General features: G+C 41.7%; 1 protein-coding gene across 2 annotated transcripts in view; it reads left to right on the plus strand.

The window, feature by feature from the left end:
- The window catches only part of slc24a4b (solute carrier family 24 member 4b), a 38,559-nt gene extending 24,470 nt beyond the window's left edge, over positions 1-14,089 (plus strand). The window contains exons 10-17 of one of the 2 annotated variants that reach the window (XM_069708589.1): positions 1,508-1,599; positions 5,477-5,646; positions 5,910-6,045; positions 7,360-7,526; positions 8,222-8,336; positions 9,022-9,134; positions 9,286-9,351; positions 10,621-14,089. In XM_069708589.1, coding sequence (XP_069564690.1) covers positions 1,508-1,599; positions 5,477-5,646; positions 5,910-6,045; positions 7,360-7,526; positions 8,222-8,336; positions 9,022-9,134; positions 9,286-9,351; positions 10,621-10,770 — 1,009 coding nt within the window. In that variant the 3' untranslated portion in view covers positions 10,771-14,089. Of the gene's footprint in view, positions 1-1,507; positions 1,600-5,476; positions 5,647-5,903; positions 6,046-7,359; positions 7,527-8,221; positions 8,337-9,021; positions 9,135-9,285; positions 9,352-10,620 lie in introns of both variants that reach the window. The other variant, XM_069708588.1, reaches the window with a different exon arrangement.

Raw genomic sequence — 14,089 nt, forward strand, 5'->3', positions numbered from 1 at the left:
ACTCCTCTCCTTTCTCATTTGGAGGAAAGAAGTGCTTACTGTAGGATATGCTGTCATATGTCTCCCTTTGCCCAAAATATCCGCTGACCATTTTGGGCCGTTCCAGTCAAAATGGAGTAGAGTGGGTTTTATATAGCAGCGCGATCAGTGCTCCGAGGTGACCTTCCTGGACTCTGCTGCGATACAGTTTTCTCTCGGCAAATAACAAGTAGCAGACATGCTGCCAAATAAATTGAAATTTAACAATAATCGTAATAAGTGCACACTTTAATACTCAAGTCATGAGCATTTGTTTTTAGATAGATTAAAAACGGAGGGTTTTACTATGGGGTCCCAAAACAGACAAAATGCAATCTGCACAAGATTATCTCCATCTTCAAGCCGTCTCGTCTGTGTCCAGCACCGCAGTTCAAACTCTGACTCCGTCACGTTTGACATTTAGTAAATGTCTGCAATTTAATGTCTCTTTGGTGATAATGTCAAACTAAACCAAAAACTTCTGCGGCATTAGATGGCTAGCTTTATTGGCTTACCCTCGACAGCCCAAATTGTCACTTAAAACGTTCATACAATGACGCCACACAATAGCAGCACCTGTTATTTGGAGGATTATAATGTGCTCGGTTGCTAAAGCTAGGTGTGTTTAGCTCCTCGTCTTTGACTCCAGATAGCAGTATTTTCTTTCTTTAGACAACCATTGAAGGTTCATTTAGGGGACATTTTTTAAATGATAAATATTGTGTTTAACTAAGAGTACTATTTATGACTGTAATCCAGCTACATTTTTGTTTTGTCTGGTCATTTTCCACTACCTTTTGTTGTTCTTTGGCTCCACAATCTACAAAATACATGTTTTGTTTAAAGATTCTGCCTTCAGATGAAAAATAACTTTGCAAAAAAATGTAATTGAATCCTGTCTTGCAAACAGTATCCTATAATCAGAGAATTTTTTTTGTTTTAGTTTGAATGTTTCTGAAGGTGTCGAGGGGATAAGGTAGATCTTGTAATGCTGCCAGTGTTTTCTCTGCACACATTATGTTCAAAGGCAGCGCGGGTGTATTTGTGATCCATTTTTATGTAATGGCACTCCAAAGGTCTTTCTGAAGGTCCGTGTTGCTGATGAAAGCCATGTGATTTTCTTCTGGGAACTTGTGGGACTTTCTCTTCCCTTTCTACTCCAATGAAGAACAGCATATGTCAGCCAATTTGTGTATACTGTAATGTTGATGCTGTTTTGGTTTTTTATTACTATTATTATTTAAGAAAGTGGGCCACTGTAACTGTAAATTCTGTAGAAGAAATAAGAATAAACAGTTTATTCTGGCTAGTTAATACATGCTATGTATCAAACAACTAGGAGCCTTTCATCTAATGCCAGTAAACCATCTTTGTAAATATGAATCTTGACACTGAATGTCCTATCTTGTTTGTTTTTCCCCTTTTTGGACTCTAAGCTGAACTATTTCAGTATCTCTAATTTAGGGATTATGTTCCATCTGTTTACCAGATTCAACTCCAGCATGCAGAATTTTTTCATGGGGAAATCCAAAAAAAACGTGGCCAACGGTAACGCTGCAGCCAGCAGTGAGATGGAGGACGGTAATACAAGTCATTACTATGCTTGGGATGACGACCCGTCATCGCCTTTACTACCAGGAGGTAAGGTTAATCAGACAGGCTGGGAACCCATAACTACTCTCTGCCAGGAAACTAATGATCTATCTGATATTAAAAATAAAACCCGGGCCCTAAAATGGAAATGGGTGATTTGAGTTTGATTCTCTGGAAGACTGTGGCTATTTCCTCCTGTTCGAGTCTGTGGCTTTAATCTTTGCTCCCCTCTGCTGAACTAACTAACTGCTTCAGCTGATTCTGTATTCTGATCAAGAATTACCTAAAAAAAATAAAAAAAAAATTCTTTCAACATTTCTAAAACATATTTGCTTCCTTGTAGACAATTCGATGAGGAGATCGATGCCACTCTGACATGTCTTCAGGCAGCAGCTGCTTGGTTTAGTTTAGCATCCAGACTGGAAATTGCTCCACAAAGGTAACATTGTTTCTTATGCTGCAGTATACGAGTTCCAAACTATGGTGCCTGTAACACTGACTGTACGCCTGGTGAGCCTCGCTGAAAGGCCTACAGTTGCCCTCTAACCAGAGCCAAAATCCCCACAATGATTATTTCATTTTATCATATTGGAAAAAATACAATGTTGGAGCAAGCCAAAGAAGAAATAATTAAGTAATTGATTACATTAAATATTTTACGTTGACTCAATTGATGGCTTCGTTTACATATCCAAATAAAAAAATATATTCAACCATAAACAGTTAAATTTACATGAACAAATTAATAATTTCAGCTATCGAAGTGAGAAAAAAAACAAATGGCAACATTGTTTTACTATTTTCAGAGAAGAGTTATTACATACTTTGTACTCGTGACAGAATGTGCTCAGCTACGCTGCGTGATGTCACGTCAACATCCGACATGTCATAACGCTGATGTGAGCTTCACACAGTTGGATTCTGACTCGTCGGCCTTTGATTTTAAAAAGCAGAATATTTTTTTGGACCTTGTAACCTTTGAAAAAGTCAGTCGAGAGCCCTGTGACAACACTGGACCTGACGGGTCAGGGACAGAGAGCAGAAAGCTGCTCACATCTCTCCATGCGCCTCCTCCTGCTGTTTTTGAGTGAGTATTGTGAGAGCTCACACTAATAAATGTGTTCTTTGATTTTGAAACTGCAGCCTGTTGTTGTTGTTATTTAGCCTTTCTTAGACCAATTTTATTTTGATGACAAAACGGTATCTGCATTAGGGAGTGGTTCTTGGGATATTTGATTTGGTACCTAGTGGATAAAAAAAAATTGGGAACCTCTGTGCTAAGCTAACTGGCTGCTACCTGCAGCTCTGTATTTAGAGTCATGAGAGTGGTATCGAAAGGAGATGAAAACATGTCCCAAAATGTCAAACCATTCATTTTAATGTAATTCTACGGAAGCACGAAGATCAAGAAAACATCAGTCCTTTGATCACATTGAACTGCACCTCCAGAAGAGACCGTTTGTACGGTTTCTCCTTCATAGTTTTATTTTTTTAACATGGTAATTTTACAACTTACACTGTGCTCCTCCATTCATTTTCTAAGTCTGTCTGCGGGTGATAAGCCACTGAAGCTTATGAGCCGACGGGGCATAAAATGAAATGCTGCGTTTTTTTAAAACGGGAGCGGCATAATGGAGATATTCTTTAATCTTTTCGGAAATTCAGTTTAACGTCAAGGGACTTTGTTGTCTTGGACTTTTAAATAACATCTTTAATGTCATGTTTGGATGAGGTTTCCTCAAAGCCACAGATCTTCCTCTCCTTTTGCCTTTTGACCTTCCAAAAAGTTTCTAATCGGTGACCTTTGACTTTATTTAACTCTTCCCACTTTGACTGCATTAGTGTTAACATGCCTGTCTGTTTAGCCTTACTAAACCTATTCTTGCTTATTGTCAACAGTGTTGTGCTGCGGTGTGCCAATTCTTTCTGCTTGCACACTCCTTTTCCTCTGCCAGTCTCTGGGGCGTAGACCCACTCACTCCTGAAGTGGTAATGAATTTCACAAGAGGAAATGTTGATGCCAACTCTATTTACACAGTTAATTTATGTGCATTCTTGCATGCATAATGAGTCAAATTACAACCGAGTTAAACTAATAAGTGCACTGTCGAACTTTTTTTTTATTCCCCATACGCCACATCATATAGCTAATTGTTGGCAAAGAGCAAATGTGGAGGTTGCCAATAAAGCATTGTAAGATGTGTCTGAGGTGGACATTTGTTTAAGGCGTCAGCCGCCCACGTTACACTTTTAGATCATGAGCTCAAAGGTACCTGAGGTTACGTCCTCCGTGTCACAGATTTTATATCAATCTTGGTGGTTTTTTTCCCCCCCTATAAATATTCACAACTGGTAGGCAAACTTCAAAGCTGCACCAGGCAATTTGGGAAAGCTATTTGAAGTTCAGTACCCAGAAATCATGTGAACTGTGCTCAACATCGCTTTAGCCAGCCCAGCTGGTGTGTGTGGGGTTCTTTTTTACCAAAGTGATGAGGGGAGTCAAAGGTTTTTTTTTTTTTTTTCCATTCCTCCTTTCCTCCACGACTATTCGGCTTCTCCCAGCAAGTAACTTGGAAGAAAGCATGAAGTCTAATAGAGGAAGGAGCAGAGGGACTGTTTATTTACCTCATTAAAACTAGATGATGGTTGAAGTGGCCTAAATATACCCATGCGGAAGAAGGTGATTACTAGTAGTGCTGCGGAGAAATGTATACGATAGGTTTGTTTGTAGTTTGCGGTGACGGAGTACACACTCGTACAGTGGCTTTACATTATTCCAGGAGTTTACAGGTGTTTTTTTTAAATTTTTTTAACAAAGCCATGAAACACAGTTATGTGCCAGCAAAAGGCAAGAAAGAAGACTTGGATGTACCTGTAAAAATAAAATAAAAAATTTGAAGGGAAAATCTATGTGTGCACGTACCTGAGCTACATGCAGTTTGATGGAGTCTTAGCATGACTTCCCAGGTTAATCTTTGATGCCGTGTATGGAGAAAGTTTTGCAGAGCCAAGCACGATCCTGTCAGATGAAGGAAAACTGAATTGACTTTGAAGATCTGGAACATTTTAAAATGACCAAACTTGATAGTTTTAACAGGATCATTTTCTTGGTCTTTCCATCCGCTGCAGACTAAATGTGACTGAACACACCGTTTTGAGACACTGTGATTTAAAATTGCGCCAAACCTGCACATAACGATGCCTTTACAGTTCTGTTTCCTGGAAAGACGACGCCTGCGTCTCCTCGATCAAAACAAAGCAACCAAGAATCACTTCCCTCGTCTCGGAGATGACGAGCGACACTGAGGCAGCGGCATGAATTCAGGTCACATAGGAGGAGATGGAGTGGGGTGAAAGGAGGAATGGGTTTTCAGAGCACGAGGGGGAAAAACATCTGTGTCTCTTGTCGAGACCTTCGCGCCGATGTTTTCGCTGACGTTTTAGCGCTCGGACTTTGATTTGTGGGGACATTTAACTGTCCACATCCAGCCCATGTTGTGATTTTTAGGTAGTGGTGTATGGTGCTGTAAAAAAAAAAAAAAAAAAAAAAAAATGTTACCGGGTGCAGCTTTCACTCTGACACGATGATAAAATGTCTCTTTAGCGTTCATTAATATTCATGAAGCGAGACCGGAGCACTACAGACTACAAAATGATACTGCAGATGTTTATGGTGCAGTCCACAGCTCTTAGTGCCTTCCCCCTTTTAAAAAGTCACACTTTGGTCTTTGTAAAGTTTAAGTTTGCACTTTGTGATGCTCTGCTGGGAGGGGGGAAGGGGGGGGCGATTGATGGGTAATTGAATTTGCAAGTTTTTTTTCTTGTGTGGTATTCATCTCTGTGATGTGTCCCTCCGTCCCTTAAGTCAAGCCGACCAAGGCTTACAGCCGCGGCTCGGTGGTGATGGTGGACGAGATCATAAACGCCAGCCCTTCTAAGTACAGGTTTCCAGAGGCTGGCCTCCGCGTCATGGTCACCAGCCATTTTGGACCCAAGACCCGCCTGCGCATGGCCAGTCGCCTCATCATTACAGAGGTACAGCGGCCCGTTGTTTCTCCAGTAATTCAGTTCAGCTGCGACTGCTGCGTGTTAGCAATTTTCAGCTGTTTACTTTCCAAGAAGTGTTTTTTTAAGCCCTGCAGGGTTTCTGGATCTCACTCAGACACTTTACATATGTGTTCTTTTATGACTGCAGAAAATAAATAAAAAAATCCAGTAAAAAAATAAATAAATAAAAAAGCAGCAGCTTGTCTGCTCATATGCTCTTTGACTTAGTTTCTTTTTTCTGAAAGCGCCAGAAGTTGGTGCAAGCTGCCAACGGCGTGGAGACGCAAGTGATCGACGGGAAGGTTGAAATCGAGAATGGAAACGTGCCCGAGGACAAACCCACCGAGGTGGAGGAAAACGAGACGATCTCGCCGTTTCATGTTCCGAGTACGTGATTTCATGTATTTCCTCGATGAATGTGTGCAATTTTGTCAAACACGGACGGATACTTCAGGAGGTAAAAAAAAAAAAAAGATCCCATCCTGCCATGTCAGTCGTATTTCAAAGTCTGCCATACATCCTCCTGTAGGTACTGATTTTAAGAGCTGGAGGTGTTATTAGTGCTCAAAGGAGGTTTTTTTTTTTTTTTTTCTTTCGTTGGACAGCTCTGCTCGATCTGCTTGAGAATCTCTTTCTGCTTCGGTAGTTATTGATGTCCTCGCTGAAATTAGTCAGTGGCTTCTCACAGACCAACTAATGATCATCGTCTTTGACAGCTCGGAGCGAGGCTGCCCTTTTTATCAGTCAGCGGCTGCTGATGTGAAAAGACTCTGAATCGGATTATTCAGATGTATCATGAAAACCGACCGATTCATCCGAGTGGGTGGAAGTGTTGTTGCGTTATATTAGGTTATAAAATGACACGGCAGGGTGACGTTTTTGGTGTTTAAGGTGCTGCGTGTACAGTCTGCCCACTCAAACCCAGCAAAACGGGAAGAGCGCGCTGTCAGTATAAAAGCTTTAGCAAAATATTTTTTAAAAAATAAATAAAAAAGCTTTCAGAGTTTGTGATAAACGACAGATGGGGCAACGTGTTTATCCGTCTGACTACAGCCAAAGAGGGAATGAATGCAAATGGAGCCGTGGTTTGGACAGAGTTACTGTATCTTCTGTGAACGCTTTATTATTTTGTCTCATTTTAACAAAACGGTATTAACTGTGCTGGAAAAAGACAATCGGCAGGGAAAAAAAAAAGGATATAATACACAGTTGCAGACTCCTCATGTTGAGAGTGTAGAGAAAACAAAGATTTTTCATGCATTTCACTGACGGAACAACCTGTTACATTGCAACGGGGGCCTTTGTGTACCACAAGAAATTTGCAGATGAGGGCAGAACACAGATAAAATACAATGCTGGTCAAGCAAAAACAAGGTAAAATGTCATCTGTGCACTAAAGTAGGTCAAGATGTCTGCGGTAACGATCCAGAAGCTGAAACCGTAGATTCTCCACAAAAATCAATGACTGGAAACTGGATAAGTGACGACACTCAATGAGACATGAGGTCTAAACCAAAACAAGGAAATTAAGCAAACTACTGTTGTTTGATGATGATTCCCCCCCCCCCCCCCGTCAAATATGATTTAACGTGACGTTTGAAAAGGCCATAAAGAAATTCACACGAGTAATTCAACTTTTTTTTTTTCCTCCACGAAAGACTGAAGATGCCAATCTCTTCTTTCTGTGTGCGTTTATTGCAGGAGGTATCGGCAGCAAGTTGAAGTGGCTGCTGTCGTGGCCGCTGCTCCTCCTGCTGTTCCTGACCGTGCCAAACTGTGCCAAGCCGCGCTGGGAGAAATACTTCATGGGCACCTTCATCCTGTCCACTGTCTGGATCGCCGTCTTCTCCTACTTCATGGTCTGGATGGTGAGTGTAATGTTCGTATGCATGTACTTGTTACTTTGTCATACCTGTAATGCAGTATTTTTTACATTGCTGCATTGGTACCCTTACCGAAGTGACCACTTCTTCGCTCCACTGCGTGTAGATGCAAATCCAGCAATGCAAACACCTTAAATATAAGATTGAAGACCTCTTTAGAGACTTTTTCTGGAAGTAGCTGAAAGTAAAAAAAAACTTTCAGTGAAAGGCATCAGAATATAATGAGAAATAAGAGTTTCAGCAGGGTGTTTTATAGAACTGATCTGGTACACTAACAAGGACGCCTCCGACAGTTTGTGTTGTAGCTAGCTTGGTTGGAAAAAGCGACTAAAAGGAGAAAAATTAATCAAACCGCTGTAATGAATGGAGACTACAGACGACGCTGCAGTGACTTTTTGGGAGCAGAAGAGAGATTCTGGTTATATTTGAATGGGTTACGTCGCTAACAATGTTTAACTGTTATAAAGCTCTGCCAGTAGTGGTTGCCACTGGCAACATGATTTACAAGAAATAAGTGTCGAAAGATGTGTAAGGAATAATTTAAAAGTAGACCCTAAAGATTCTTCTGTTCTGCAAAATAAAAAAATAAAAAAGTCTTTTAAAGGAACATTGAAAGAGAATAAATGATGACACACAGTCTGTGCTATTGTACAACGCTGACACTCTCTGTATACTTCCAGGTGACTATAGTTGGCTACACTCTGGGAATCCCTGATGTGATTATGGGTATCACTTTCCTGGCGGCAGGAACCAGCGTCCCCGACTGCATAGCGAGTCTCATTGTGGCTCGGCAAGGTATTATTTTCCTTCTGGAACATTTTCAGATTTAGGATTCAGTGTTGACCCAGACGGGGATGTTGTGGTGACATGTTACACTTTTTATATCACAAGTCAACCCTTTTATTCTTTAGATTATTCTAAATTTAGGCTCTTCCTGATAGTTGGTTGCATAAATCATTAGAATAAACATGTAGTTTGAGGTGAAGTTGCTGGAATCGTTTTCTTTTTTTTCTTTTTTAAATTGATATATGGAAGAACATCTAATGTTATTTGAGGTATTAAGTTATGAATTTTAATCTGTTTACATGCAAAATGAGTTGACATTAGCTATAATCAATAAAACCTACAGATAGAAAACATGATATGCTCACAGGCATGAATTCAGGTATGCTAAGTTTTGCACTTAGAAAGACAAAGACATTCAAAGATGTCTCGGTTGCCCTCTTGGAAACAAATTGTGCGAGTACAAAGAGCTCCAGGTCACAGGAAGAAGAGAAAATAGTGCCGAGCTGTTTATAGATATCGCAGTGGAGGCCTGCGTCACCACCCTCCCAGCTGAATGGGGTTCGGGCCATAGTGGATATCAGAAGGTGCAGAGCAGCAAAATAGTTGGAAATGAAGTGGTTTATATGACCTGAAAGTCTGGAAGAAAAATGTTGCTGAAAGTTTTTTTTTAATACGTTGATTTGTTGCGTTGCAGGTTTGGGAGACATGGCCGTGTCCAACACGATCGGCAGTAACGTGTTTGATATTCTGGTGGGACTCGGGGTTCCCTGGGCGATACAGACCATCTGTGTCAGCTACGGATCAGTGGTGAGGGACTACTTAACAACTCAGACCTCCATTGTTTCTGTATTATCGAACATCTGACTGCATGAAACGAGCAAAATCCAGCGACGCCTCCTGTGGGGTATTGATTAATGGGATTGAAGAGTTGCTGATCTCCCGGTCACGTGTTTTTCAGGTGATGATTAACAGTCGGGGGCTGGTGTACTCCGTGGTGCTTCTGCTGGGCTCCGTGGCCCTCACGGTGAGCAAGCAATGGATGTCCACATGCTGACTGCTTCCAGAAAGAGAAGCTGGTGTCCTGCTGTGGTGCACAGTACATGTTTTTTACAGTAATATACAGCAGCACTGCTCGGCTATGCTCATCCCGGTTATGCAATAGTGACTCAACCGGGTTATGTAATTAATTCATTAAAATGTTAAAATTCGGCATTGTAAACAATGTTGATCTTTCCAGTGAAAAAGCGTCCTGCTGCTTCCAAAAACAAACAGCAATGCGAGACCCTTCATAGAGTAAATAAACAATAATTATTAAGTCAAAAAGTTGGAAACATCTTTTATAAATTAGATGTCAACTAAACGTGGGTGTCACACAGGCAGGGTAAACAAACAGAATGTGATCCGTACAAAATGCTTTTTCAGTCAGGTAAATGTGTCCCTCTGAGCTCGTCTGCAGGAAAATACTTATGCCAGAAAATACAGCTCTAACTTCTTTAACAGTAAAGTTGAAACGCTGCTATTGTTAACCGCTGATCAGAGATGGTGAGGCGCGGCTGCACAGTGTTCACTAAATATAATAATATAAAACTCTAAATGTGAATAAGCCTTCAATTTGAGTGGTTTTTTTTTAGTTTGTTTTATCAGTTGTTTCAATTCAACATTTCACATTAACATTTCATTTGAATTGTAGCTTTAGAGTTGTTTGTATGCCTTTTAAGGCAAATGTGATTTTCTTTTTAATTTAAAAGCACATACATTTATTAAAACTACATTTTGTAGAGATATTATTTTTGACAAAAAAAAATGATTGAAATAAAAAAAGAACATACTTTGTCATGGCTTTCAGTTGATTTAAGCCTAATGGACATCTTTTAATGCGATTCCATGATTTGATCGTAATAGCCACAAAACATCAGTGAATGCAAGTGTGGGTGCATTACACTGATAACAAAAAGTAGAAGTTGGATACGGGCATCAAAACAGCAGTATTTACAATAACTTTTCAACAAGCATATCAAGATGAACCTAAAGTGAAGACCATCTTGCTGCCGTGTTACTTGATTGGAAGCAGTTTCTTCTCAACGTCCTCGCGTCGCACCTCTCTGTCCCCGTTTCTGATGATAATGGATGCATAATGATCATCATCCAAGTTAAATTGAGACGCCTCGTAGTTACAGAACAAACAAAAATGGCTTCTGCATCATTGTTGTTCTCTCGAAAGCTCCAATCTCAAGCGCAGAGTTCAGACATAAACGCACCGCACCCTTTTAAATGTGTTCGGGTCTGTGTGCAGGTGCTGGGGATCCACCTGAACAAGTGGCGGCTGGACGTGAAGCTGGGCATCTACGTCTTGATCCTGTACGCCATTTTCCTCTGCTTCTCCATCATGATCGAGTACAACGTCTTCACTTTTGTCAACCTGCCGATGTGCTTTGATGACTAGAGCACAGCAGCATGGCTCCAATACCAAAATCTCAACGCTCCCATGGCAACCCCTCATTTTATTTTTATTAATTTTTTTATTTTTTTTTATTTTATTTTTTGTCTTCTACAATACTGGACCTACCTGCAGACTGTTTTTCTCCTCCCTTGCACTCACTTCTTTGTAATCCCAAATAATGAATCTTAATTTCCTTCCTAGGCAGCACGCTGTAAGAGTGAACTCCATTGTCTCTGGTTTGTCCCCCTCGTCACACAGTGCCACTCCTTAATGCCCATTATCTGGAGCATTGCCTGTTACTGCAGTAAAGTCTTTAGTTCCTCTGTGCGCCTGCTAACTTTCTACCCATCTAGCATGCCTTTAGATGTCGGGGACCTCCAGAATCATAAGTGCCCCTGTTGATTGTTGGTGTGTTTTCACTGTTGGCATTGTAGATTTCCACACACCGTTTTCCAAAGCCTTTTCCACGAAAACCAAACCAGAGTCTGTCAAGAAGAACAATCCTGCAACAAACCCTGCTTCTAATCAAAACTCTCACAATGGTGATAACTCTCCTTGACGTCATTCCTAAAAATATTTCCCAAGTTCCCCCAGCACCCAAAGAAACAATACGCTCCTCCCCCTCCCCCCGCCTGGAGGAGGGTCTAGTCTTGTCCTTGGCAGCTCCCCTCCTCCAGCTTGGACCTGACTCTCCTGGCATGGCCTTTGGCATCAGGGAGCAGATACTGTTAGTGCCCCCTCTCCCCCTCCGCCCCCCTCCCCCCCACCCATGCTCCTCCTAATCCTCATCTGCTTGATCAAATCTGCTTTGCTTTCTTAAAAAAAAAAGAGAAAAAAAAAAGACCTTTTTGTCAGGACACTCGGTGTCAAGATGTATCGCAGTCCAGATCAGTTGACTGTGAGGGTGTTATGCATATGCAGCACTGCACAATGTAAATTTGTAAACACTTTTTTTTGTATTTCTTTTTTCAGAACAAGGTTTTGTGTAGTGTGAAATATGGAGGAGAGCTTGTTGCAAATATCGGACATTGCCTGTTTTTCACTGAAACAAATTGCACATGGGAATGCTTTTCTTGTTTTGAGCTGCAAGGAGATTTGACCATTCGGAGGGGCGTCTGGCTGGTGGCGGCGACTCCGCTCCGGCGTTATTGTCATTCAGCGATGGTGTCGTTCCACTTTTCCCTCTGCACAATTTCAGAAAAAAAAAAAAAAAAAAATAGCTCCACATCTGTTGGATGCATCTGGTCTTATCATCAGGTGACTTGTCATTTTGAGACAGCAGCTGCACGAAGGTAGTTGTTCAAACAAATGCAAAGAAACCAGACGGTTTGAAACACTGTCTGCTGTTACACCCTCTGGCCACTAGGGGCTGCTGCAGCCCCTCTACCCAGAGCAGGGGTGGCAACCACAGCCGTCGGTTATCAGGGAAACTCGGAGATGGACAACTCCCGGAGGTGGAGATGGTGATGGTCTCTTGGTTTTTTTAGTTACATGTAGATATTGCACTTTAACAGCCGTCCTCTCATTCTGAATCAACTAGTGCTTCCTTCTGTGAATGTGTATTTTCAGTGTATATGTGTCCGTGCGACTGTGTGTGTGCGTGCGTGTGTGCAAGAGAACATTGTGTGCATGTGCGTGTGCTCAGTGCGGGCCCACGCTATGTTTTCTCACGCCGGGCTCTGGACTCTCAAACGGACTGGAACCTTGTTAACTTCACGAGCACACCCCCGCCTCTGTCTGCAGTGCATGCTGGGACAATTAAAACGCAGCTCCTCCATAGCACAGGAAAAGGCTGAGGGCTTCTGGGCGTGTCCACGGATTACAGCCCCGCCCACTTTACAAAAAAAAAAAAAAAAAAATCGGCAGCTAGGAGCTACACTGCAATCGAGACGTTTTGACATCATGCAAAAATGCCTGCGAGGAGTCCACAAGTGAGGGGCGGAGACTAAAACAAAGTGTGTGGGGGGGAATGTTGAAGTGTTGGAAAAATATTCCTCTGCCACTCTGTCGGCAGCAGGCACTTGTATATGCAATCTCAATGTAAAGAATTCCTGTGACGGACGGCCCCTGCAAGGTTGCCATATAAAGACGGGGGATCCCGTGGAGTAGTGACGTCAGTTTGTCTAGTGGTACTTTTGATGTGTGAGCTCACAGATGTGTTTCCTGGCAACTGAGGAACTGGGCGCAAAGGATGGGCGTGTCCGGTGCAGTGGCTTTGAGGGAAGTCTGATTCCTCCTCCTGCACACACTCCTTTTTTAAAAAAAAAAATTATTTATTTTTTGGTCTTTCTCTACTCTTGCACAAGGGCATTAACTCTCCAACCAACCCTAGCTGAAGGAGCAGGAGGGCAGCAGGCCGAAACGCAGGATGGATGAAGGGATGGCTTTCCTCCGCTGCCCTCTGGGACTTTGTCATTTTCCCCTAAAAGAAAACCTGGATGAGAGCAGACTTCAAGGAATTTCAAAAAAGTCGGACCCCCCTTAAGCTGCTACTCGAACGGGGTTTTTAAACGGCTGTGTTTATTGGGTGGAGGTGACCACACGGAGCCTACCGATGTCTCCACACCCCCTGCTGAATCCCCCCCCCGCCCCCACACACCTCCTTGTACAACACCCCTCCCTCCCCATCAATACTTTACGTGGAACTTGTATTGCGTCTTTTTTTTTTTTACCCTTTTTTTTTTTTTTTTTTTAATGCTTTATTGTGAGGAAGGCCCGTATGTGTTGTCCTTGAGTTGATTCAGAATGTGCAGCGTTAAGATTTTTTTTTTTGTGTACATTTTTTTTGTTGTTCACTCTGTGTGGTCATGTCCCGGTTCAAGTGGAAACACCACAGCAGGGGTTTAAACGCCGCTCCTCTTGTCCTGTAGTCTCGACGCACAGCGTACGTTCTCACCGGTTTGTCTGACTCGCATCTTTGTTACCAAGTCACTTTTTTGGAAGAGGAAAAAAAAATGCCATACTTGTTGTAGCTCTGCATAAATCCAGATTGTATGGAAATCCTGTGTACAAAAAAAGCGCGCACACTTTAGGACATTTAGAAATGGCAATTTAACACGAGAGGATTGGTATGTATTTCTTGATTGAATGCGACCTGATGCACTGTGAGCTCAATGTGACGTGGGAGTTGTTTGTCAAGATTAATAAATGATTAAAAAAATATATTTAATGTAAAGTTAGTTACTATAAAACATTACTGAGGACATCTGTATAACTTATATGAATGTATTGTCTTGCTATACTGGACATATCCAACCAATGCATTTTACTGTAAAGCAATAATGTGAAGAAAAAAAAATAAAATGGCAAAATAATTCCTGTA

The sequence above is a fragment of the Brachyistius frenatus genome, unplaced genomic scaffold (assembly GCF_029030835.1).
Source record: "Brachyistius frenatus isolate BFR_SWC_R1_liver_20210118 unplaced genomic scaffold, ASM2903083v1 Contig_76, whole genome shotgun sequence".
Lineage (NCBI taxonomy): Eukaryota > Metazoa > Chordata > Actinopteri > Embiotocidae > Brachyistius > Brachyistius frenatus.